This window comes from Fusarium oxysporum, chromosome IX (genome assembly GCF_013085055.1).
Source record: "Fusarium oxysporum Fo47 chromosome IX, complete sequence".
Taxonomy (NCBI): domain Eukaryota; kingdom Fungi; phylum Ascomycota; class Sordariomycetes; order Hypocreales; family Nectriaceae; genus Fusarium; species Fusarium oxysporum.
In genome coordinates this window covers 3,029,442-3,053,218 of record NC_072848.1, presented here as the reverse complement: position 1 = coordinate 3,053,218, position 23,777 = coordinate 3,029,442, and the positions used below count along the sequence as shown (strand labels likewise).

The 23,777-nt window shown below is 43.1% G+C and overlaps 8 protein-coding genes across 8 annotated transcripts; 6 read left to right on the top strand and 2 right to left on the bottom strand.

Moving 5' to 3' along the window:
* Window positions 1-1,629: 1,629 nt before the first annotated feature.
* On the top strand, window positions 1,630-1,851 carry FOBCDRAFT_143877 (uncharacterized protein; the record flags this gene model as incomplete). Its single annotated transcript, XM_059608169.1, has 1 exon — window positions 1,630-1,851. The coding sequence occupies one exon, from the start codon at window positions 1,630-1,632 to the stop codon at window positions 1,849-1,851; it is 222 nt and encodes a 73-aa protein (XP_059467878.1).
* Window positions 1,852-2,271: 420 nt separating this feature from the next.
* On the top strand, window positions 2,272-4,279 carry FOBCDRAFT_190290 (fungal-specific transcription factor domain-containing protein; the record flags this gene model as incomplete). Its single annotated transcript, XM_031190772.3, has 3 exons — window positions 2,272-2,721; window positions 2,791-2,991; window positions 3,038-4,279. 3 exons carry the CDS (start codon window positions 2,272-2,274, stop codon window positions 4,226-4,228), a joined length of 1,842 nt encoding a protein of 613 aa, XP_031034757.3. The 3' UTR covers window positions 4,229-4,279.
* Window positions 4,280-4,557: 278 nt separating this feature from the next.
* Window positions 4,558-5,087, bottom strand: FOBCDRAFT_279726 (uncharacterized protein; the record flags this gene model as incomplete). Its single annotated transcript, XM_054706961.1, has 4 exons — window positions 4,558-4,602; window positions 4,665-4,828; window positions 4,892-4,947; window positions 5,011-5,087. 4 exons carry the CDS (start codon window positions 5,085-5,087, stop codon window positions 4,558-4,560), a joined length of 342 nt encoding a protein of 113 aa, XP_054562936.1.
* Window positions 5,088-6,734: 1,647 nt separating this feature from the next.
* On the bottom strand, window positions 6,735-7,399 carry FOBCDRAFT_206826 (uncharacterized protein; the record flags this gene model as incomplete). Its single annotated transcript, XM_031190770.2, has 2 exons — window positions 6,735-7,128; window positions 7,188-7,399. The coding sequence occupies 2 exons, from the start codon at window positions 7,397-7,399 to the stop codon at window positions 6,735-6,737; spliced, it is 606 nt and encodes a 201-aa protein (XP_031034755.2).
* A 739-nt stretch (window positions 7,400-8,138) lies between these two features.
* Window positions 8,139-10,767, top strand: FOBCDRAFT_279725 (uncharacterized protein; the record flags this gene model as incomplete). The annotated part of the gene is made up of 4 exons (XM_031190769.2): window positions 8,139-8,196; window positions 8,274-8,349; window positions 8,400-9,583; window positions 9,641-10,767. The coding sequence occupies 4 exons, from the start codon at window positions 8,139-8,141 to the stop codon at window positions 10,765-10,767; spliced, it is 2,445 nt and encodes an 814-aa protein (XP_031034754.2).
* Window positions 10,768-12,234: 1,467 nt separating this feature from the next.
* Window positions 12,235-12,874, top strand: FOBCDRAFT_298925 (uncharacterized protein; the record flags this gene model as incomplete). Its single annotated transcript, XM_059611943.1, has 2 exons — window positions 12,235-12,762; window positions 12,845-12,874. 2 exons carry the CDS (start codon window positions 12,235-12,237, stop codon window positions 12,872-12,874), a joined length of 558 nt encoding a protein of 185 aa, XP_059467877.1.
* A 3,750-nt stretch (window positions 12,875-16,624) lies between these two features.
* On the top strand, window positions 16,625-19,543 carry FOBCDRAFT_323299 (uncharacterized protein; the record flags this gene model as incomplete). Its single annotated transcript, XM_031190768.2, has 5 exons — window positions 16,625-16,785; window positions 16,856-16,910; window positions 16,978-17,484; window positions 17,538-17,723; window positions 17,777-19,543. The coding sequence occupies 5 exons, from the start codon at window positions 16,625-16,627 to the stop codon at window positions 19,541-19,543; spliced, it is 2,676 nt and encodes an 891-aa protein (XP_031034753.2).
* Window positions 19,544-22,271: 2,728 nt separating this feature from the next.
* Window positions 22,272-23,768, top strand: FOBCDRAFT_145174 (phosphoesterase family-domain-containing protein; the record flags this gene model as incomplete). The annotated part of the gene is made up of 4 exons (XM_059608210.1): window positions 22,272-22,458; window positions 22,514-22,525; window positions 22,576-22,641; window positions 22,693-23,768. The coding sequence occupies 4 exons, from the start codon at window positions 22,272-22,274 to the stop codon at window positions 23,766-23,768; spliced, it is 1,341 nt and encodes a 446-aa protein (XP_059465904.1).
* Window positions 23,769-23,777: the final 9 nt, after the last annotated feature.

Sequence of the window (23,777 nt, the reverse complement as noted above, 5' to 3'; positions counted from 1 at the left end):
TTGACTTTCTTCTGAAACTGGGCTCATACGAATTATGGCAATATTTTCGTGGTGCAACCGTGGAGCATAACCATAGGATCGTGGGCACTTAGGGCCCCACAACTACGCCACCGTCCCGCATGCTGCCCCGCAAACCCCGGCTTCTGGTTTGTGGGTTGTGGGGATCCTTGCAGAACAATAGAACCAGTAGAGTCTTAGGCAATAACCAAGTTCATTTAAGAGAGTTGGTCAGCCTCGACTCCCCTGAAAGCATCAGAATTTTTGGATAATGCTCAGAAACGGCATTTTAGATGCTGGCAATGGAGCAGTTGAACACATTCCCAACATCATGCCCATAGCTGCTCGAACTAAAACGGAAGCTTAAGTCAACCTTATGCCAGGTGACTAATATAGGGGGACTGAGGTATTTATAATAATAGGTTTAATAATAAATATCCTTTTAGTAATAAATATATTATAATTACTTATAAAGTAATTATACCCTAGCCTTTTATCTTATAGTTTTATAACTTATGTAGCTATTATTATTATTTATAAAAATTCCTTAGAAGTATATAAGTTCTTTTTTTTATTAAAATATCTTAATATACTATACAGATATCTTTACAATAACTACTTATAGTTTATAATAAATTATTTAATAAATAACTAAACTACCTCTAATAGCTTTATACTATTAGTTATACTTCTTATAATAATAATAGTAAATATTACTTTTATTAAAATAAGTATATTAAGTATTTATAGGAAAAGTCATAGCTGTATAATATTGAATTTAAAGGTGTCTTTATTTTAATCTATATTCTTTTTATTAGTGTGTAATCTGTGCACCAGACGATATTATTGGGTTGGTGAGATAACCATTGGCGAAACTGAATAGGTTGAGATTGAAAGGGTAAATGAAATCCTTCACAGTCGTGAATAGTCATGGCATGACTCGACGACTTAATTACTACCTCCTTTGCGGTCAGCATGGAAACAACGCATAGGATAGCCGAAGTATCTTATACAAAGTAACAGCTCTAAAGTTGGCAATCTAGGTGAACAAGACGGTGCAAGTTTTCAGGAGCGCCCAATCAGAGCATTAACGCCCCCTTACAGTATTATCACCTAAGTGAGATAATGCAATATATTGGATTTGCCATGGTGCGGGCTCTGGGCCGCTCTTCTTACGCAAGGACGCGTGCCATCCCCCGGCTTGCAGAGAGGATTCATCAGCTATCTCTCTTCACTATTTGATCTATATCGGGAAGGTTTTGTACTTTGTTTGAATTTGCTTTCATCTGCCGTGGTCTATTCACTTGGGAGCCGACTATCCCGGTGGCATTGAGGCCAAGTGTGGTTTTCGATTGTACAGCTATCGTGGTTAGACTCTAACCTTGCAAAGTGAATCTCTAGATTCTTTACAGCATGCCGGGCGATGCGCTTGGCTCCTCAGTTCCCAATGTTATGATTGGACGTCGCGGCGGAGACTTGTGTTAGTGTGTACGTGTGGCGGTTAGTCTGAACTTTACCTACATCCGTAAATCCTTAGTAATCCCCCAGATGCGGGGATATATTTCCCAGACGCATTCCCCGCCACAATTTCCCACCTCTTCCTATTCCCCACTACCCTGGATTTCCATGACCATGGTCCATAGCGGAAGTGCAGAAGCCGACGACCCGAGCACCAGAGACACTGATGCCGAACTCCAGCGCAGGCTACGGAGTCGACAACGCAGACAATGGCAATGTCCGCAATGTGATCAGGCCTTCAAGAAACGAGAGCACATGATACGACACATTCGATCCCATACAAAGGAGAAGCCATTCGTCTGCGATATTTGCCCAAAAAGCTATGGGCGCCGGTAGGTTCTTCCTTCACTCACAGCTTCCCAACTGGGCGCTCACACCCGACATCTGCAGAGACTCGTTAATTCGACACGCACGAACACATCGTCGCGAGGCAGACAGCCTCGCTTTGACGGCAGGCCCACCGATACCCTCGCCTCCAGGTACGTCCAAAAGAGACTCGCACCGTTACCCCCTGCAAGCAGCGGCCCTCTGATAAACGCCACAGACGCAAATACTGCAGCTGGCCAACCATCCCTCCGCCGGCGGTCCGGTATCCATGATGATGTTTTGTTTGAGAATGATCCTCCAGGCGGATCAGCACATTTTGCCGACTTAGGTGGCTCGACGCCCAATAATAATAACCAGCATAATCAATGGACTACTTCCGAGACAGATATCCATCCTGCAGCATATCTCTCCCCCTCCATGGACTCCTCGATGCGAGCGGACGTCGGCTCTCTCGGCACCGATCAAGCGTCCAATGCCTTGGGAAGCTGGACAGATCTGGATTTGTTCGATTTTGGGGCCAATGCCTGTGATCCATCTTGGCTGGTAGGGGAAAGTTTCGATATCAATGCTCTGACGTCCTCCATCTCGGCAACGGGTTCGCCATGGGGATATGGCGAAGCTCCAGCAAACGTCGCGCAAATCCAGACAAAGGAAGCTTCGGATGAGGCTCATGGCACACACGGGTCGATCACCGACAACAATATCCGAGCTCGAGTACGAAACAGATGGCACACGCGACCAGTCGTCGAATCGGCGTATCCTTACGCACTCAAGAATTCGGAGAACTTACATCAGGTAGACGAGGCATATCGAGCCGGTCTTTCATTTCGACTTCGTCCTTGTCTTCAAGATGATGTTCTACCATCTGCTGACTTTTTGGTATGTTTTGCAAGATCTGACTCGTGTATCGGGGCCTTACTATGATCATCAAAACTGACAATATGATAGAATACATGCATCAAGTTGTACTTTGCTAAATTCCAGCCCATCTTCCCCATCGTGCACGCGCCCTCGTTTCGACCCTCGTCAGAGAATGCTCTTCTACTCTTATCTATCTGCTCCTTAGGCGCTCTGTTTGTGGGATCTAGCGTCGCTGCTGCTCGTGGTCGGGCTATCTTCATGAAGCTGAACAAGGCAATTTTGGCATCGGTTTGTCTCCATCTTATTTATACCCGACCCATTCTGACTGTATAAGTGGGAAGTCTATCTCTACCGAGGTGGGCGCGAAGCGTTGGCTGTAGCGCAAGCCGTTGTTCTAGGCCAGACATTTGGGATGCTCTCCGGTAATCCAAACGATCTGCTTCTGACTGAAAGCTTCCACGGTACTATCATCGCATGGGCCCGCCAAGCTGGGATGTTTAAAGTCAAAGATTCTCTACAGGAGGCCGGCCTTCAGGACCCAGACGATCTGGAAACTGCATGGAGATCATGGTCCCAAACAGAGGAAACTGTCCGAGTGCTGGCGGCGTTGCACATTCATGACTCGGAGTTCGCAGCTATTTTTCACCACGAACCATTTCTACGCCATGAAACGGAAAGATTACCGCGTTGTTGCTCAGATCAGCTGTTCGTTGCCTCTACAGCTACTCAATGGCATCTGATGATTAAGTCTCTACAGTCTTCTCCGTCTTCAAGCGAGCCACAAGATCACGCTTCTGTAGGCACGACTGTATCGTCGAACACCCACGCTTCCATGAACGCTTACGTCCTGCTTGCCGGCCATAGCGCGGCGATACGTGAAGCGCGGTGTGCAACATTTACCGAGTCAATGATTGTAGACTTTAGACGCCGTTTAACAACCTGGTACGAAGCATATCTTCCAAGCATCCGCCATCCGAGTCGCGACCCCCACTGCCTCCTGGTGCTCTGGCACGAGACATTCATGTCGCTATACGTATCCTTCGACTTGCTTGAGCGTGTGATAGGTCGTGAGGGGCCATCGATAAGGGATGGAGACCTCGCACGTATCCGCGGTTGGGTGGTTGAGCCGGAGGGACAGAGTTGTGTCATTCACGCAATGCTCATCTACAAGCGCCTACAAGCCCTGCCTATCAGTACGGAACCAGCTATCCATGTCCCAAGGGCGTTGTTCTATGCAGGACTGGTTGCGTACTGTTATGCTAAGTTCCGGCCACCCGAAGCTTCCCACAGCGATATTGATATTCCCGAACTGCGATCGAGCGATCTTGGACTTATGTCGGCTCGGAACTCGGCGGAGCCATCCACAACCAACTTTCGCCAATTCGATTCGACCACATTGTATAATATCACTGACCTTCTCTATCGCCAAGGGCATTGGGAGCTGTCCCGCAGATTTGCCTCGATTCTAGAGGCGCCAATAGAGGACCTCGCAGACTCCACAGTTAGCAATCACAAAGTCAATTAGGAGCCAAATCGTAATTACCTTGTTGCTAGCCAACAGAATCTCCTGGTAAAAGTTAGTGCCACGCTTGTCTGGCTAACCGCTAGCCGGTATATTCTAAAACCTCTAAAATCCGCGGTGCTCATTTTGGTCTTCTGAGGTTGCAGCCCGCTCTCGCCTGCATCTTCATATTACTACAAATACTCACTTGTTGAATTGATATAATCCAAATTTAAGTCAAGGGCGTTTTTAGCACATCGAAGGCAATTGTTCACAGTGCTGTAATTGCTATTGAAAGATTTCAGAGTCATTCAACAAACTGAACCATTTCCTTAATTGGTCTTGAAGGACCATTAATAAGTAGAACCTGGAAGTCCCTTTCGAAACGCAGTCATGAGCTACAGGAGGTAGACTTCATTAGTGGCCTGCGTGGCTGCCATGAAATGTGTTGAACTCTTACTGGAAGGATTGTGATCTTTTCAAGGTTCCAGACCCCGGAGGTCGCGTAGATGTCCTTTCTGATTTCTTCCATCACTTCCTCCCTACTTGGGGCATTCACAACAATGCAGCTGCCATTGATTGCTTTTTCTTGTCCATCAATAGGCGGATAATCAAGAGTTGGACCTGGGTGATAATCAAGTTAGCCAGTGAAGGAATTATTCTCAGGCTTAGGACTGTTCTAAGTACCGCCCATGATCCAGGCACCTGACTCAATTCGTGAGGCGACACACTTGAGATGGTCCCTATAAGATCAGTTAACTATTGTGCGCCTGTAACTAAGGGGACATGCGAAAAGGGTAACTAACGGGCGAGCAGCTATGCGTTTCGCCAAAGCTCCTTTATGGTCTGGTATGAGAACAATCCAGTCATACTTAGTAGCCATTTTGGACTTTGTTGTAGATATTCGCTACTCGATGTCTCGGAAGTCAAGGGAGTAGTTTTACAGGGATGCACAGCAGAGGAGCCAGGTCATGATTGAGAAGCAGACGATTGTATGCACTAACTGAATCACGCCTGACTACATCAATTTATTCTTAATCTTACAGGCGTCAAATTTGCGGGATTGTGGGACTGGAGAATGTGGGAACAGGAACGATGATAATGCGGGGCAAAGACGACTGCCGGTTAGAATCTTGCAGATCTTGATTTAGCGAGTCTGGGAAGTATTTAGAGACGGGGCAGTTTACGGGACAGTCCCGCAGCCATTCTCCCTTGTCCACTTTCGATGGTTCCGGTGAACTATGAGAATACTGGCGATTCAAAGCATTGCGGGGGCTGGGCATCGACTCTTCTTCCATCTTGTCGCAGGCCGGGCATGGTCTCAACGTGCCTCAGGAACAACAGCCTTTAGTAATCAAGCTGGGTGATTTGTTGGAGAACTAGGAATCCTCCTTATCTTCAGGATTCAGGCTGTTAGTCTGAAAGTCCTACATTTAAAGTTCAAAGTCCTAACATTAGATAAAATTAATAAGAAATATAAACACCGAGAAGAACTCTCTCTATAATTAATAATAAGTTTTATATATTATATAGTTTTTTACCCAACACTACTGCGTAATATAAATAAGATGCCCGGCTTGCGACAAATAGATATACTAAAATCAATTAATGTGCTGCGAGAATTTCTTTTTATACACCTCAAGCCTTGGCGTCAACGCGACCTTCTAGCTGCAATGCCACATCTATCCCCAGCACTGGGCAATGTTTTGCTACCTCTCTTGAACTATTACTATTCTTCCATCCATCGCGAGCCTTTGCGCAATATCCGCCTGCCAGTTCGATTATACAGAGGCAACTTAAGCCTTTTTATTATTAAGCTTTTTTATAATATATAATTATTACCTTAAATTAATATTAATTAACCTTATACTAGTGGTAATTAACCCTGAGTATTAATTAATAATCTAATATAAAGTAAAATAATAAAACCTAAATCTATGAACCCTGTAATCTGTTTTCTTAGCTGATTTAACTTAAATTACCTGCGGTACCTAGGTCTGTTAAACTTATATTATCCATCTTAGCATAAGTCCTTTATGTTACTACTAGTATGTTTGCCTTGCAAATTGTTAACCTCGTTCTCAGCTGCAAGTATAAGTTATATATGCCACAGGACCATAAATAATGTTCGCTGGGTTTCTGGCTCTCTGTGCCGCACATATAGGCGGTTTATTTCTAATTCAGCATATTATCATTCCAAGAGCTTCCTGTCGACGGCTACTTATACCTCATGACTATTATCAGCGTCGCAGGTTTTAATTGTAGAGTTTTTAATTCAATAGTCCTCAAATCTAAGCCTAGCCTCCAGGGTAGCTTGCCTCAACCAATAAAACGACTGACTCATATGGCGCTGGGTTGACTTGTGTTTGTTCCCTCCCTACATTCACCGAGACATAATGATATTGTTCAAATTTTAGGGACTGAAGCTTTGATGGATTATACCGAAAAAACCAACTACAGAAAGCATCTAGTAATAAAGTAACTGGAAAAGATAATAGATATAAATGTAAGGCAGAATAGATATCCAACGTTAAGTAATCAACATCGCCAACACAATCACACAAACAGAGGTTATCAAACCACCATTGCCACGGCCTCCTGCTACATTCTCTTTATCTTCATTTTGTTCGGTTCGAACGGAAATATCTGGTAAAGTGACTGATGCACTCTGCCCGTATAATGTCATTGTATATGGCTCATGACTGAGAGTTGCATAAGCTGAGTTGGTCTCGGTTGCAGAATCTGTCGATGAATCCGTCGCTGACATTATCGGGACCTTGGCAGTTTTGTTGTATCCCTTTTGCTGAGAGATAATGCTGGAAGGGATTGGCGCAACCTTATATCCATCTTCTTTGCAGCTCGCTCGGTTCCTCTCGTCTGTGTCGAACATGAATTCGCCCATGACGCTTCTGCAATCGTAACAACTACAACTCTGGTGTTAACAATAACTTTGGTGCAAACTTTGGGCTCCGGCTGTTCTTACGCTTTCTGTAAAGGAACCCATCCTGACTTGCATGTGCAGTCATAATACTTGGGGCCGGTCTCATCTCTGCACTTTCGATCGACTTTGTTGTATGCTTCGCAAATAGAGCCTTTTCCTGTGCAGTATTCACGGCCCTCTTCACTGATCAAGGCGACAGACAAATGGGCGATGAAGAGGCTAATTAGCACTCTACGAAGCGCGCTTAGCCCCATTATGATCTCTAAGTTGCGATTCTGTAAAAGTGAGAGTTTGAAAACTGTGTACACATGCCTGATCTAGAAAAAAACTTCAAAGTTCGTTAAATTAAGATCGATCCTCGGCCACAAGAAATTCAGCCCTGGCAGACTAAACCCACGATTTATGACACATTGGGAAGGTTCCTGGAATAGTCTGCAAGCTTTAAATTGGTGGCGTTGATCCCAAACGCCCGGCTTTATTTTCTGCATTTAGCTGCATAATAGTCTGATTCTGATGGGTTATCTGTGCCGCGCCAGGGCAAATATGGGTCATTACGGGATAAATTTCAACCCGTCTTACTATGATACTCGCAAATACTGCGCTCCCAATCTTCTCCCGGCGGCACTTTTTCAGGAGTCCCACATCTTTTTGGCACTTGTATCACTAGTGGCTATAGCTGATCTTCATGAAAACTGGAGAAAGGTCAAATTCTCGAAGACTAATGGTCAGTCAGTAATGTCTGCCAACCGAGAAATATGGTTAAAATGCCTTACTAGTTTTGTTTTTCAATGAACCATGTAAGGCTAACAGCTACAGTCAATCTCGCACAGGTTCCTAAATTAAGCCAGGACCAGGATGCTGCCAAAAAGGAGACGTCATAATAATTACTAAAATAGACAGCTCTCTCTTGTCGCTCAGGGCTCAAGACTTCACAGTAAAAACATATTGAAGAGTATTGATCACTAAGGAGTTACAGCCGGGTCCAGAAACACAATGACTGAACTGACCGTGGGCTACGTTGCTGGTATCATTGCCTTTGGCATCGTGATCGGTAAGTTTTGTTTCGTAATCTGAGAAGACTTTTGCGCAAAAAAAAGAACATCAGAGGCTTGCTAACTCGGGTGGTAGCCCAACTGTTTTGTCCAACAGCCATTACCCTAATTATTGCCGGCCAGCTGCGCGATCGTGAGACAGCGGGGACATGGTAAATTCGTGCAACCCCTCCCTACTTTGAAGTAGTCTGACAAAGTACAGGACGACTGCAGGGCGGGTTCTTCAAAGCTCCCTTTGGCCTACCCTTCTCCGAGCCGACTCGACCCAACAAAAGGGTGTCCGCACGTCTATTTCTTTGATGACCTCGATGGTACCGTTGCTGGCTTTGCTCATCTCCCTTGCTGGTGTGATCACTCCTCTGGGATTGTATGAACAGGATGAAAATGCCAGCGAATCGATCTCAGCAACCTTTCAGTACGTGAAAGACACGAGTACCTTCTTGCAAGGCACCTCACCGCGCGATAACAAGACCTTCACACGGACTTGCAATTATTCACCAATGTGCCTTGCTCCCTGTCCGTACACTTCTGATGTCACCATTATTTCATCCGACGGTCTCCAGTCTAACTGTTCAATACTCTACGGCACAAATACAACTGTGCCGAATATCCTCCACGACATCTATATGAGCGGAACCAAGAAGCGTCGAACCACCATCTCTAATTACTTCGACATCGAATGGCGCCAGATAACCGCACAGTATAACAAAAACTACAACAACGGCACACCTATTGCAGTTGGTGTCTTCCGTCCCCTGGAGTCGTTCGCATTGAGAGAGGACATTCGACCAGTTGAAGGTCTCATAGTCGATAGCGAAAATGGTGGCGTTGGCCTAAGGAACCATACATTACCCGTCGGCCATACGCAGGGCGCTACCTGGACCGAAGACCTGCTTTTCCTTGAGCCTGAGACGGAGTGCGTGAATCTAAATGTCTCTATAGACTTTGAGATCAGCACCAGCTCCAAGTCGAGCTCTGGTATAGCCGTCACCAAGCTTTTCATGACCGACCACGGTGGCTTGGTCCATATCAACAAGACCAACCCCGAGCATGATGCAGAGAACAACGGCAATAAGCCAGATCTGAAAACACGAGCATATCAAGCGGCCTGGTACACCAATGGCATCAATATGCTCTTTATGAATATCTCGGACCCTACTGATAAGATCAAAGGGGTAAAGGCATTCGACAGAATTGACTCCAAGATAGGTAAAAAGTGGAAGTTGCCTATCACCGAGATCTACCATACAAACTACCAGTCGTTAGAATTCTTCAACGAGTTTGGTAACATGATGGGTGTGGATAAGTTGTCGAGTAACTTTTCAAAAACGGAACAAATTTATGATAATCCCTATAAGATCACGGCTGCAGACTATGACGCTGCAAGTAAGTTTCTTCTAGCATACGGAGTCATTTGCTTGCGTTACTGACGTAAATTTCAAGAATTCATTTGCCAAGCCACCACACTTAATGCTCCTCCTAAGCTCAACAATACATATGTATCCTGCAGTCTAGTACGCGGTGTCCCCAACAGGGTTGATGATGGCCCTCCAAACCTGTTCGAAGATGGCAGCAAATGGTCTTCGCCCCTGTATACATGCGCTTCAGCTGTCAAGGCAACTGTCAAGGCAGTCACATTCTTCCACAACGGTACTAGCGACAGTCTCGAACGATTGACTATCAAAGAGGTGAAGGAGAAGGAGTACAAGAACGTGGATGACATGCCGCTTTGGGGTGTTGAGGACTCGTCCCTGGGCCTCGCTCAGTTTCAACCAATCTGGGGTATAGTGGATCCTGCGTTCAAAGACCTTCGCAACATTAGCACTCTCCGAGCGCCATCGCTATATATGCTTGGATCATCCCAAGAGAATTTGTTTGGAACGTCGGGCTTCAACCCTGGATTCTCTGAGATGAACATACCTGGGTCAATTGTACCTATCTCTGCACTCGCGACTATTGTCAATAGCCGCGATAGCTCAGAGCCAGTCATTGACTTCACTGCCCAGCGAAGCATGAGTTTGTGGCTGAAGTGGAAAAGGCTCTCTTCCTCTGAAGACTCGATGCCTATGGTCTTTAAGCTGCTCTGGAATGACCTTGCGGCTTCCGCCTTGGTTGGGTCCAAGGGTGTACTCGGGGCCCGGAACGAGGACCCTGATCAAGCAGCTCGAGTAGAAGTGATACCGTCTGTTCGCAAGATCAAGTACCACTGGGTTTTCGGCATACCCGCATTCATCCTTATCTTGGTTATAGGCCTCATTACTATTGGTGTTACGGCAATGGCTGCGGTAGGCAAATCAAGCCCGGATCTCCTTAGGCATAGACTTAAGCAAGTATCTATTGGGCGACTCTTAACGTCGGTTTTCCATACGGACTCAAGCAGTCTCATCATGTCACCATCGGCGTGGAGCAAGGACAATGGCAACAAGCACATTGACATGGCTGGTGCATGCCCTATCCCTGGAGGACCTCCCGTAACCATCGTTAATCATCAATCTCAACCTTTCAATGCGCCGCCTGAGCAGTTCTACCAAGCGCAAGGTTACCCACTACAGGCCTTTACCAAGGTATAATTATTACTATTATAATACATAGAAGCCTTAATAATACTATCAATAACTTACTATACTTTTTTATATAATATTTAAGGAGCTTTAATTAAGAGACTAAGGGTTTTATTCTTTTTTTAGCTAATTTTATTTAATTATTTATAAAGCTAGGTTTATATAAAGAGTTTAAAAAATAGTTTTTAAAAAGTAATATTAATAGAGATTTTAGGAAGTAAAAGTTAATAGAAAATAAAAAGGCATAATATAGCTTTTTTAAAAGATAAAAGTAATTACTGTTGTTTTATTTCTTTTATAATTAGGTATAAAATTAATTTAAATCTTATTAAAGAGTTAATACTATAAAAGGCCTATTTATAAAATATTACTAATTTAGCTTAGTTATTAATAATATTAAGTAAGGATTTATTATATTTAAATAATCCTATAATCTTATATATAAAATATTAATAAAAATAATTTTATAAATTAACTCTTATATACAGGCTCATAATATTATTTTAATAAAAATAATTCTAAAGATACTTAGGGTAAAATAGCCTATTTAGCTATTTAGTAATATAAGCTATTATAGGAAATTAAAAAATACTTAAGTATAACTAAGTGGCAAGTAGAAAGAAAATTAAATAAGGGCTTTTAAGGCTTAATTAGTTTAATAGGATATTTATATATATATAAAAGGTATTATAAGTATTTCTTTTATATATTAAGATAAATCCCTACTCTAAAGTAAGCTATATATAAGGGTATTTATACTTAAAGTAATAAATATATAACTAACTTAGTAAATATAATTTAATCTTTTTCTTCTTAGGACTTAGGTCCAAGACCTAGAACTCTATATATTAACCTTAAGGTTAAAACCACCTCCCTGGAATCCTTTATATTATCCTAATTTATACTTTTAATTATATTATTTAAATATTATATATATTAGTTACTACGCCTTATTAAAGCAAGAGCCAGTTAAGAGTAAGTAAATAGTTATAGGACTAAGGCGCTGTGTCACCATGCTTTATTAGGATAGTAAGACTAAGGCTGGGTTATTGCATGTTTGCTATGGTTAGACGACTTATCAGCTGGAATCAATTAGGAATTCATTGGTTTACTTAGGACAGATTTGTATTATGACGTAATTTTAAGTCATAGGACATATAGATAACTGGAGTTTGCAGCAATTTGGAAAATTTACCTAAACCTAATACGCCATAGTCTCTAGAATCCCCTCACCCATACTCCCTCTAGTCTTACTCCCCTGAAAAATAGTGCAATTATAAACTTTTATTATATTTTATGACGTGTATACATTAAATATCATAGATATAATATATATAAATACTTAGGCTTATGTCTTACTACTATTAGATAGACTAAAAACAGTTATTACAACTCTAAAACTAAGCACATATCCTATAATAAGATTTTAACAATTAAATATTACTTAAAATCCCCCTCACCAGACTTATACAGACTATGGAACACTGCCGAGAAGAATTCGCAAGAAGCGTCTGCAAAGCCATTGTTGAAGGTTTCAATAATGTTCGAGAGCCTATTCGTCATGCCGTCAATAATGGGCTACAGGATGGAATCCGGGAGGGCCAAGGAGTTATGCAAGATACTATCAGAAACAGCATCCTGGCCGAAGTTCGTTTAGCCCAAGAAAACATTGCCGACAGTGTAAACAATCGCAACAAGAATGGCATCGATAGTACTAATAATACTGAGCAAGCCTTAAGGTGGTGGGATGAATTTCTTCGGCACACAATTACAATATCCGTTTTCGGAGGATCAATCACCCTTACAGTCATTGTCCAAGCGATTCAAGATCCTGCCGAGCTGAATAAGGACTCAAGATTTCATCACGACACCGTCCGCATATTTCTCACAGTAGCCTGGCTTCTTTTTGTCAGCGCACTGGCTCTTGCACTTGTCAGCAGTCTTCTTCTGCCATTTGATCATGAGGCAGTTAGAAGGGCCTTTGGAGGGGGCTTGCCTTCCATCGTGGGTGTCTTGTTTCATATACTGTCTTTTCTACTCTGTGCTGTTTTGCTGGGAGCTTTCATTATGCTCTCACTCTGTGTAGTTGCCTATGTGGAGGCGGTGGGATGGATAGGGTTTGGTGTTACTTTAGCAACTGCAATTATTGCCTTATTCTGCTGGTTACGGCAAATGCTAGGTATATACCATAAAAGGAAGGCTTAAGTAGAGTAATAAGTAAAATAACTTACTTTATAGGAAAAAACTATATATATATAAGGTTATTACTATTAAGGCTAGTTTTTAAGTAAAGGGTAGTATATATTTTTTTTAAGTTTATAAGCTAGCCCTAAAAGGTATATTTTAAAATCTTTAAAGTTTATAATAATTTAAATATTTATAGCCCTTATATCTATTAAAGCTTTATTAAGTTAAATTATTATATTTACTGTGACGGTTGGTTCCCAACTGTGGATAAACTAAGCCGTGCTAGGTTTATTGTTGGCAGATTGCGTAGGGCGTGATGCTGAGCTTGTCGAAGTGTCACGTCTCTTAATAGTAGATTCAATGCGTGTTAGGCTTAATCAATGTAAAGAAGTTTTATTGATAGCTGGTGAGCTAGAATCTATGAAAGTGCAAATGAATGTGTTCTATATACTGGAGGTGATGGTATGGGAGCGACACGACATGAGGTCGTCGTCGGTCCTGGAACGACGCGGTCCTGGAGCGCCGTCGGTCCCATGTTTGTCGGTCCTGTTCTGGTTGGTTGTTGAGGTGGAGATTATTGTGGGGTACACGTGACGTAACCGCTGGGATCGTAACATTTACCTGCCTTAATTACAGCCTAAACCTAGCTATATATATATAAGCTAGAAAGCCTTACCTGCTTATTAGCTGTCCCTAACCTTCTTTCTATAACTTAACTAAAACGCGTTTCATCGACCTCTGCAGCATACCACGCTTTAATCATCCATCACCCAGTAAGTCATCTAACCCGACTTTCCAGACCTTTTAATTGCAACCGCTAACAGCATCACGGCTGCACCGTTATGATGCCTGACCAAAGAAGCCTAAAATGGAGGTTATTATATTATATTATATAAAGGTAGTCTTACTTTTTAAGAAAACTCAGTCTCCTATAATAAAAAGATATAGTTATTTATAATCTTTGAGTTAATTATATATTTATTAAGGTAAATTATACCTTTTTAGGTTAAGGTAATATTCTTTTAATGTTTTAATTTTATTTAAAATAAATAAATACTTTTTTAAAGTTATTAAGGACTAATAAGATATCTTAGTAGTTTTTATATATTTTTACTTTTTAAATACTTAACTTATTTTACTTAGTACTTTTTATTATTAATTATTTTATATATATATTAATTACTATTAGTTTATAAAGTTTTAACTTTATAATTTCTTTAATTTATTACTAAATATAAATTATTAATTTAAGTATATTAATATAAAAAATTAAATATAGCTTCTCTTTAAGTAATAAGTTTAATTTATAGTTATTTTTTAATATTTCTTATAATATTTTATTAACTATAATATATTTATAATTTAATTTATAACTTAGTTAATTTATTTTAATATTTCTTATAATTAAATAAATTATATTTCTTCTAGAAATAACTAATTTATTTAAATTATTTTAAATTAAAATAATCTTATAATTTAAATTTTATATATATTCTATTTTATAAGTTTTTAAAGTTATTACTCCTAAGTATAATTACTAACTTAATTTATTTTATTATTATCAAATATAATAAGTGTTTAATATATATTTAATACTTTTATTACATATAGACTTACAAATAAGTTAAACTATTAATTATTTTATAATTTAATTATCATATTTATAATTAATATAATACTATAAGTATTACTAAAGTATTACTTAAGTATTACTTTATTTATTTAATTTATTCATTTATTAATCCAATGTTTAAATATAAGTAATTATTAAAAATGTATTATAAATATAAATCGTCTATTTAAAATAATTTCTATGCCTAGGATATAAACACTATATAAAGAGCTATTTCCCTCTCATAGATATAACTTAGAACTAACAATAATAACTAACCCATTTTTGCTTTAACTGGATTTACCGAAGCTTACTTTAAGCTTACTCACTTTCTTTTCCTGTTAATAATATGTCGCGTTCGTCAATAAGTCACATTATTGCCTCTCCTTTTTGACGTTAGAATTACATATTGATTTTTGACAGAAAACCCAGCGCAAAGAAGAAACGGGTTAGTATGCGATTGACGGCATATGCCCAACAGCTCATTTTCTGGTTAGCCGCACATGTTCGCTTCTCGGCCTGATTTCCCATCGACTCCGGGCCCCATGCGACATTATCGGCCCAATTTCGACCTTTGCGCACGTTATGATGACGTTTTTAGTGGAAGCAGTTCCACCAGTTTTGTATCTCCTGAAGGAATGATTATTGTTTATCTATAGAGGACCACCCCGGAACATCAGAGTAAATTATTCATATTGTGGTTGGGTTCCTTTTTTTTGACCCCCTGATGGAACCAGTTCAAGGACCATGATGACGGAATTGTGATGTGGCAAAGTTGTAAGATTAGGCTCTAATCTAACTAGCGGCTGCGCTTTTGCTTTTGCTTGGACCTCTACCTGCGCACAGAAGATGACGATGTATATCATGTAAGGCACACGAATATATGCACGGACCCGTTTGCGTGTGTTTTGAAATATGCGAGGAACTGAGGCGTAGACAATCTGACACAAACATACACGGAAATTTCATACGACCGATTGGTCAGCAATTGATCCCAACAGGCGCTATTGAACCATGGCAACGGGTTGCTCCTGCGAGCAATATGGTTTCACATGGCGGGCTTTACGGCTGATGTAACCGTTGCTGTCAATGTGCTGTATAGAGAGCCTGTATTAACCGGCCGTAGAATACAATAGAAACATGGATCTGACAGTAATCGAGAAAGGAAGACAAGACGCAATACGTGTAATAATTAAATTTCTTGAGACTCTTGACTCCTAGAACCCGCAATTACACCACTGGCGGACAAACATATATATAATTGATGCCGACGAAAGGTTTTATAGATGACAATATTCCATGCCGTTGCAGAGACGGCACAGGCTTAGCGAGTGTCTGTGTCATTTCACATGCTTTGTGGAAGTTTCTTTTTACGCCATTCGATTTTACTAACTTGAGGTATGCGAAAAAAAAGCTGATGGTCGCACTTGTCACAAGCTTGGGCCTTTCATAGGTCCGCATCTGATGGCCCCTGGTCTTGAGCACGATATGATTTATGATCTAATACAAGCGATATGTAAGCCCTTGTGGCGGCGCATCTGACCACCAAGTAGTCCCAACAAGTTCAAGTCTTTGGCTCAGCAACCCGGCCATATGAGAGGCTTTGTGATGCAAACCCGAAATTAAAAGACCCGAGGGAAAAAAGATCATGAATGACGATTTGGCCCTAATTCCTACCTAGTCCCTGAATTACAATTAGATTTTTCCCACTTTAGGCTAGTCTACCTGGCTTGTCTTGTGGTAGCAGTCCTCGTCTGATGGTGGGCAGGATAATTATCCAGCAGGATGTGCATCTTGCATCCCAAAATGGCTTCCGGCTTCGTAATATGTGACCAATTCATCTTAATTAAATCCCATGGCGTGCTCAGACGCTCCTAGCAACCGTAATTGACCAGACGCAATGCTACCGAGCCTCCAAACTCTGTAGGCCGTGGCCTCGTTTATATGTCCTAGTTAAGAGCCTCTGCCCCCCGTCGCGTTATGCTCCACTCTACCAAACAAGTATCCACACTCTCTTGCACGGTGTCAGTAGCTTGTCATTGCTCCTTTGTGTTCTTTGAGCTCGTCATGCCTTCCTATAACTTGCTTCGTGAGTATCAGGATCATATTGTGCCCCAGAGCTACAATGCTGGCTTCGTCATTCTTAGCTACATTGTCAGCCTGGTCGGCGCAGGCTCAAGTCTTGAGCTTATGAGCAGACGAACCGGCTTCAGAGGCCTATACAATCAGTATGTTTACGTTTTTGCGATTCTGAAAGCCACATGTTATTTCTCTGAATCATCGCACTGACTAAATAAGCTTGTTACTCGTGAGCTCCGCCGTCACCATGGGCGGAGTAGCCATCTGGTGTATGGTGAGTTACGACAATATCCATCTGGATCACGTAGCCCTTGAATGCTCACGATATGGTCTTCGACTAGCATTTCACTGGAAATAGAGCTATCCATCTTGCCAACGGAGAACCCGAGATGCAAGTAGCCTATTCGAAGGGCTTTACAGCTCTATCCTTCTTTATTCCTATTATCGTCTTGCTGTCTGCATTTCTAGCAATCGGCACTGATAATGCTATTTCCTGGTGGAGAGTCATTGCTGGCGGCGTTCTCTGCGGCGCTTCTATCTGCGGTATGCACTATCTCGGGAATACATCTATTAAGAATTATACCTGTGTATATCAGCCAGCCTACGTCGTCGGATCCGCTATTATCGCCGTTGTTGCCAGTAACGCTGCCCTTTTTATGTTATTTGTCTTTAGGGCTATGTGGACAAATTCGTGGCGGAGGCGAGCTATCTCGGCTGCGGTCCTTGCAAGTGCTGTATCAGGGATGCACTGGTGTGCCGCTGCTGGAACTCGTTATCGTTTCAGAGATGCCGAGTCAAAGGGAAACGAGCCAACTAAAGCTGCAAATGTTGTCGTGGCTATCTGTTTGGTCAGTAGGCATATTCAGTTGACAACATGAAGGGTATGGCTGATCCAGAATAGACTCTCGGTGCCTGTTTTATCATTGCCATGTCAACCATCATTCGCATAAGGAACTTGAGAAAGTCCGCCTTTCGAGCGCAGCAGGTCACATTGGGAACAGCTGTCTTCGACAAAGCCGGAAGGATTCTCGTCGACCCTGATGGACTAATTCCCAGTACTGTTATCACTGATTCATTTTTGGAAAAGGTAGATATATATACTCTGACACATCCTAGACGGCCCTTGGCTTACTTTACTAGCATACCAAAGACGGCTTTAGTATCAGACACCCAATCTTCCAGTGGATGTTCCTGGCATCAAGAAACTGGAGTATTATCTCGAGCCTTGTTGGCGGTATGAGGCAGCACGTGTTACAGTTGCCTCATTCAAGCACTCATAAAGACGGACGATGTGGCATTCAGCTCGTTAACGAGTATGGAGAGATGATTGAGAATTACGACATTATTTTTAGGGAACTCTTCTGTCTTGCCGCAGCCGAGCTTGCGGGCCGGTTCCATGAGGATTTGACCTCGGCAGGTGTCTTATGGGATGAGATTCTCCTTACAGGCCCAGTTGGCCAGTGGCCACGACCCCAGTCTCGCATGAGTTCTCGTCTTAGTCTTTCTTGGGGAATGGTAGACAGTCAAGAGGACAACCCAAGTGGCCCTGACATAGAAACAGGGCTCGACGCTCGGCAGCAGGCCTTTGGACGCGGCTTGTTGATGCTGCTAGCTCGCCGTGTTGAGTCGGATCAGGACGCTGAGCGTTTTATATCAGCTGGTTATCGTTTCGCCGAGCTTCATCAGGTCAGCAACATCATCAGGTCGGGCATGCAGATTCAGAGTAACGAGTTTGAGACGAAACTCCGTTCCATGTCTACATACGCATCCAAGCACAACGAGGCACCATCAGGTGTTCATATAGGCTTCTTCGCCATCCGAGCCTCCGTCAGGTCCGGATTCAATATTTTAGTACAGAAAGACGCCAGAAATCTTCTCCCATCTATCGCTCTTCCACTTAAGACACTCGAGAACTGGCATTTACAGTTCCTCAAGCGGTTTGGAAACATGTCCGTTTCCAAAATACTTCAGAGTCTGAATGAGACGTCGGTGGGTCAAAGCGCTCAGGAGAGCGAGTTTGCGGCTCAATTATCAGAGACCATCAAAGCCTTATGTGAATGGATTCAAGAGCCACTCTTTGAAGACGCAGCCCTCACGTCTACGATATCCTGTGCACCCTGCCGAGACAACGAAGAATGGGGGCAATCGACTATGATTGTGATGCGGCTGATGATTCCCATCCACTCAGTGCTGTCTAGTCCCAACTGTGAATTCATACCTCTTAGCTTCTTCAAGATACGCCAGGCGCCAGCACAATTCCAGCACGAGTTTATACAAGGGGTACACGAAAGGTTCGAACATATTGTCAAGTTGGCGGATAGTGGTGAAGTATCGCAGGGCAGCGGATCCGGCTTACCATTTAGGTTCTGGTCGTTCAGACGGTCTAACCTTTCAGCGGTCAAAATACTAAACGGCAATACTATGGCAATGGGGAATCAACGACGACGCCTGTCCGCTGATTCGACGAAATCCAGTTCGACTGTCAATCTTAACCCGTCTGGCCACGTCAATCGAGTCCGAGCAATGTCTTTGACAGAGGATTCGGGAATAAGCCAAGATCATGAAAAATCACGACCGGACCGGGTGTCCTACGGAGGTGCCACTAGCATAAAGGAAATCTTGGTCAATGGTGAAGAAAGCGAACAGAAATCGGAGCAATGCGCCCGATCAGAAGGCTCATGCAAGCTCACGATCCCAGCGAATAACCCAAAGACGCCACCGGCAGTAGACATTGAGCTCCAGGTGATAGGTCACTGCGAAACCAACGCGCAGGCGGGCCCACAAATCTCTAGCAAAGTCGGGCCTCGTAAGGGCCTAGTGAGCAATATGTCGTCATTTGTGGATATTCTGTTTGTCGAAACTATTGAGCACCGTGAGAAAGGGGCAGTAGGAGAATCAAACGGTTAATTCCGCTGGCGGAAACCATAAAGATATCACCTAGGCAGATAAATTAGATATGTCAAGGAATTCCTAATACTTTTTATCTTAATCAGTAATACAAAGTTAGCCTTCCATAGTTTAAGGTCTATTCTTAATATTAAAATTAAGAAGTAGTACTAGCTATTACTTAGAAATACTTAATATGGAAATACATTTAGTTATAATATATCCCTAATATCTCTTAAAAACCTAAAGTATTAAGGAAATTAACGAAAAGTAAGAGAATACCTATAAAAAGCCATAACCTAAAATTATATTAAAGTTACAGAACATATCTTCAACACTATGCTCAAACGAGACGAACCCACGGCGTCCTTATTTTTCTTTGTCACCACATCATAGTTGCAATGCGAATATATCAGCGATTCCAGAGATTAGCCAGACTTAATCTATATGACACATTATTAAACCACGTTCGTTCATAAATGTCTCCTCGACGACTTCCAGTACGTCTCAGCATGGCGGCAGGGGTTCATATTAAGTTATTAATCACCTATTTCAAGGGAATAATCTTATCTCTCTCTCTCTCTCTCTCTCTCTCTCTCTCTCTCAGGTTTTATGCTTCTCGTCGGGCTGCTATCGGCCTTTCCGAGAGGGCAGGGAAATTCTTCGGGATGCCATTATGTATTCGTCTTCTAATCTAGATTCGAGATTAGAGTCTCACCAAATCAGAGTTCATTTATAGAATACATACCGTTCTCGGATAAAGGGAAGAATGCTGTGAGGAAGGTGCCAAAGAGATCATGATTAGCTTTAGGACAACGGAGTCCACCACCACTTGAGTTAGGGAGGGTGATATGTAGCATAAAGATGAAATGTGGATGTATAGGGACCAAGAACCCCTTTCCTTGCTGTGGCCACCCTGAGTCTCAATAGTTGTCATTCCATTATCTTTGGCCACCGGAGCAAACGGATTTGAATAGGCACCATATGCTCCTGGCGATGCCGTTATTTGACGATTAGAGCCTTTTGTGTTTAGAACTTTATGCCAGTTCGTTACTGGTGGCGAACTAAAGGGTTCTTCGATTTTTCTAGGGTAGACTATACAACTATAAATGCAGGCATTGAGTCGGGTGTGAAATACAGTTGGCGAGGTTGCACCAAGAAAGATGGGACTGGCCACGCTTCCTAAGGTCAATTCAAGCAAAAGAGCAACGATTATAAGCCTCACCCTGCTAACTGATATCGTCTCATGTTAATCAAGCGTAGCGTTATTAAGAAGAAATTTTATTCTTTTTATATTGTAAAATTGAGGAATGGGGAATGTAAATGGTTCTGGGAATAAGTGGCTGAATGCACCACGATGCATTACCTGTGTGCATTCAGAGTACATGACATCCGCGAGCTGCTATCGTCTTGGACGCTCTCACCCCAATTGCCCTCACAGACTTCCGTCTTACAGGGTAATGAAGTGGGATCATCCATTACCACGCCAGATAAGCTGACGCGTCCGTTCTGCGAGCTAGCGAATCCGCTTACGTTTTAGCAAAGTGTTCGCAAAATCCAATGTCTGGCCAATCATGAGGAAGGCTGCGTATCTTCAACTGCATGGCGTGTTGGACCCTGCCACAGCGCAACCCGCTGCTTGGGCTTTGGTGTACTCATTTCTTTTGCTAACAATCGGCTTGGCTTGGTAGCAGGAGGGTCACAGCAGAGGTTTGATGGCGTCTCGGACTCTCTTCATGCACTTGGAGGAGGCGCGATGTAATAATTCTTTCTTGGGACTTTGATCTTGGGGAGCCTTACGCCACGCCAGCCAGGGATAAGCGCCCAACGGAGACCTGAAACATGGGCTTCGGAATACCCATCCGTCATTACTACAGACTTTCGTGGCAGAGCCCAGGCCCCATGCTTATTTGATGCCAAGCTTTGTTAATAGGAATGCCGAGACTGGCACCAGGACGTCTCCCGTGGACATGCAGTAGCATCTCTTTGCCCGCCCTTTAGCACAATTTGCGTACTCATCGGGGTCAGATATCCAATCATGTTTCTTAAAAACAGGTGGGGTATTGCACAAAAGCATTCAAGATGTAGAGCAGGGGCTGTCGGAGTATCTTCTCCAATGCCAGTTACCAAATTTCCCCTCATTCACGCAGTGAAGATCTGTGTTTTAGGCCACGCATGGTCTCCACGAGTATCAGGAAACAACAGGAGTTAGGGATCAAGGTATGTGCCTAAGTAAGTCTTTGGGCTAGAATACTACGCTTTTTAGATACAAGTTAATCAACAGACTACTGCTACTAAGTTATTATTTACCTAACCTTGGATTCTTTCAGCACGCTCGGTACGACAATCTGTCTCTCCGTCATACTGAGGTGGCCAGTAGAATAGCATCAGAGGACGGACGGAGCGATGGTGGCCTGGCATGTCACTACGTTCTCATTAATGGACGTCAAATACCGGTCTCAGCTCTGATATACGTAAGCATTCGCCGCGCTTCCTGAACTTTATTCTGGGTTACCGTGAAATATTCGGCGCAGTTGAGGCGACAGATGTGATCAAATTCCGGTCTATGACGAGAGAAAGGAACAAGAGCTCGTCATCACTGCAGGACAAATGACATTAAGTCATTTGACGCAGAGAGACTAATCTGAGTCAGCAGCGTTGGTAAATTCCAGCGCCGTCGGACTAGAAAAATTAGAAAGCCTTTTATAACATCTTTAATTATTCTTTGACGGATATTCATTCACAAAATATGAAGACCTTCCTAAGCACTCTAATTCTCAAGATCCTCACGCTAGTGATACGCAGAGACATAGCAGTCGTCGGCAAACCGACCACTTCAATCTTCCTAAAGCCAAGCGTGGAAGCCGTCAGGGATATTCAAGCAACCATTCCACCGGCAATTGAAGAGTCGACTGTACCAGGGGTAGGATTCAACCGTATGTTTCAGATATGGCTAGAGAATGTCAATTTCGAGGTATGTGCCAGTTCTAGACTGTTGGGACGGTAGGTTGTAAAAGTCCTATAGGACAGGCTTATATATCAGTGACAGACAGCAGCTGTTAATAAGGACATGCGCTGGCTCGCCGAGCAGGGTGTTTTGCTCGAGAATTACTACGCAGGTGAGATACTAAGCTCTCAAGTGACCGCGCTGCAATTAACACTTCTTGCAGTCACCCACCCATCGCAACCCAACTATGTTGCCGCCGTGGGAGGCGACACATTTGGTCTACAGAACGACCGCTACCATCGCATCCCGGCTAACGTCTCTACCGTCATTGAGCTCCTCGACACTAAGCAGATCTCCTGGGCTGAGTATCAAGAGAATTTTTCGTACCGTGGCGTCCAAGGAGCTAATGGAGATGGCTATGTGAGCAAGCATAATCCACTGTCCTCTTACGATATAATCTCAAGAAATGCAACCCGCATGGCTCGGATCAAGAATTTCACCAGCTTCGAACAAGATTTGGCGGGTAAAAACCTCCCTCAATGGGCATTCTTCACACCAAATATTCGCGATGATGGGCACGACACTGGGCTTGCCTTTGCGGGCAGATGGCTCCATGAGTGGCTTGGTCCCCTTATGGAGAATGAGTACTTTATGAACAAGACTCTCATAGTGGTCACGTTCGATGAGGCTAAACAGAATGACATTCCTAATAAGGTATTCACGGTTCTCCTCGGAGGCGCCATTCACCCCTCCCTACACGGCACCACAGACAGTATGTACTACAACCACTATTCCATGCTGTCTACCATCTCGGTGAACTGGGATCTCCCCTCGCTCGGCCGCTGGGACTGCGATGCTAATGTGTTCTCTGTCCTGGCTAATAAAGTGGGCTACAAGAACACCGACATCTCGTACCAAGGCTTGTCGTGGAGTGAATCCTACCCCGGGCCGCTTAACGATGTACAAGAACTGCCCGGATGGTGGCCGAAACCTGACACGAAAGCCAAGTGCGCAGCCGGCAGAGGCGTCTTGGGATCTGTCAAGTCACTGTGGGGCAGGTCTAGGGGGTCATACAACTACACTAATGTCTATCCCTATGACGACAATTACCAAGCCACAAAGGGGCGTATTCCGGCTGTTGGGGTTAATGATGCTTCTTCATCGATTAGCCCATCCAATGCCGCGCCGAGTCAAACTGGTTCCGCTAGCAGAAGCAAAAGCAGCGGCTCTCTAACAAAGACTGTCCCTATTTCCTTAGCACCGCTGCTCTTGGGTATCGCGATAGCTGCGCTTACGTGACCTAGGATA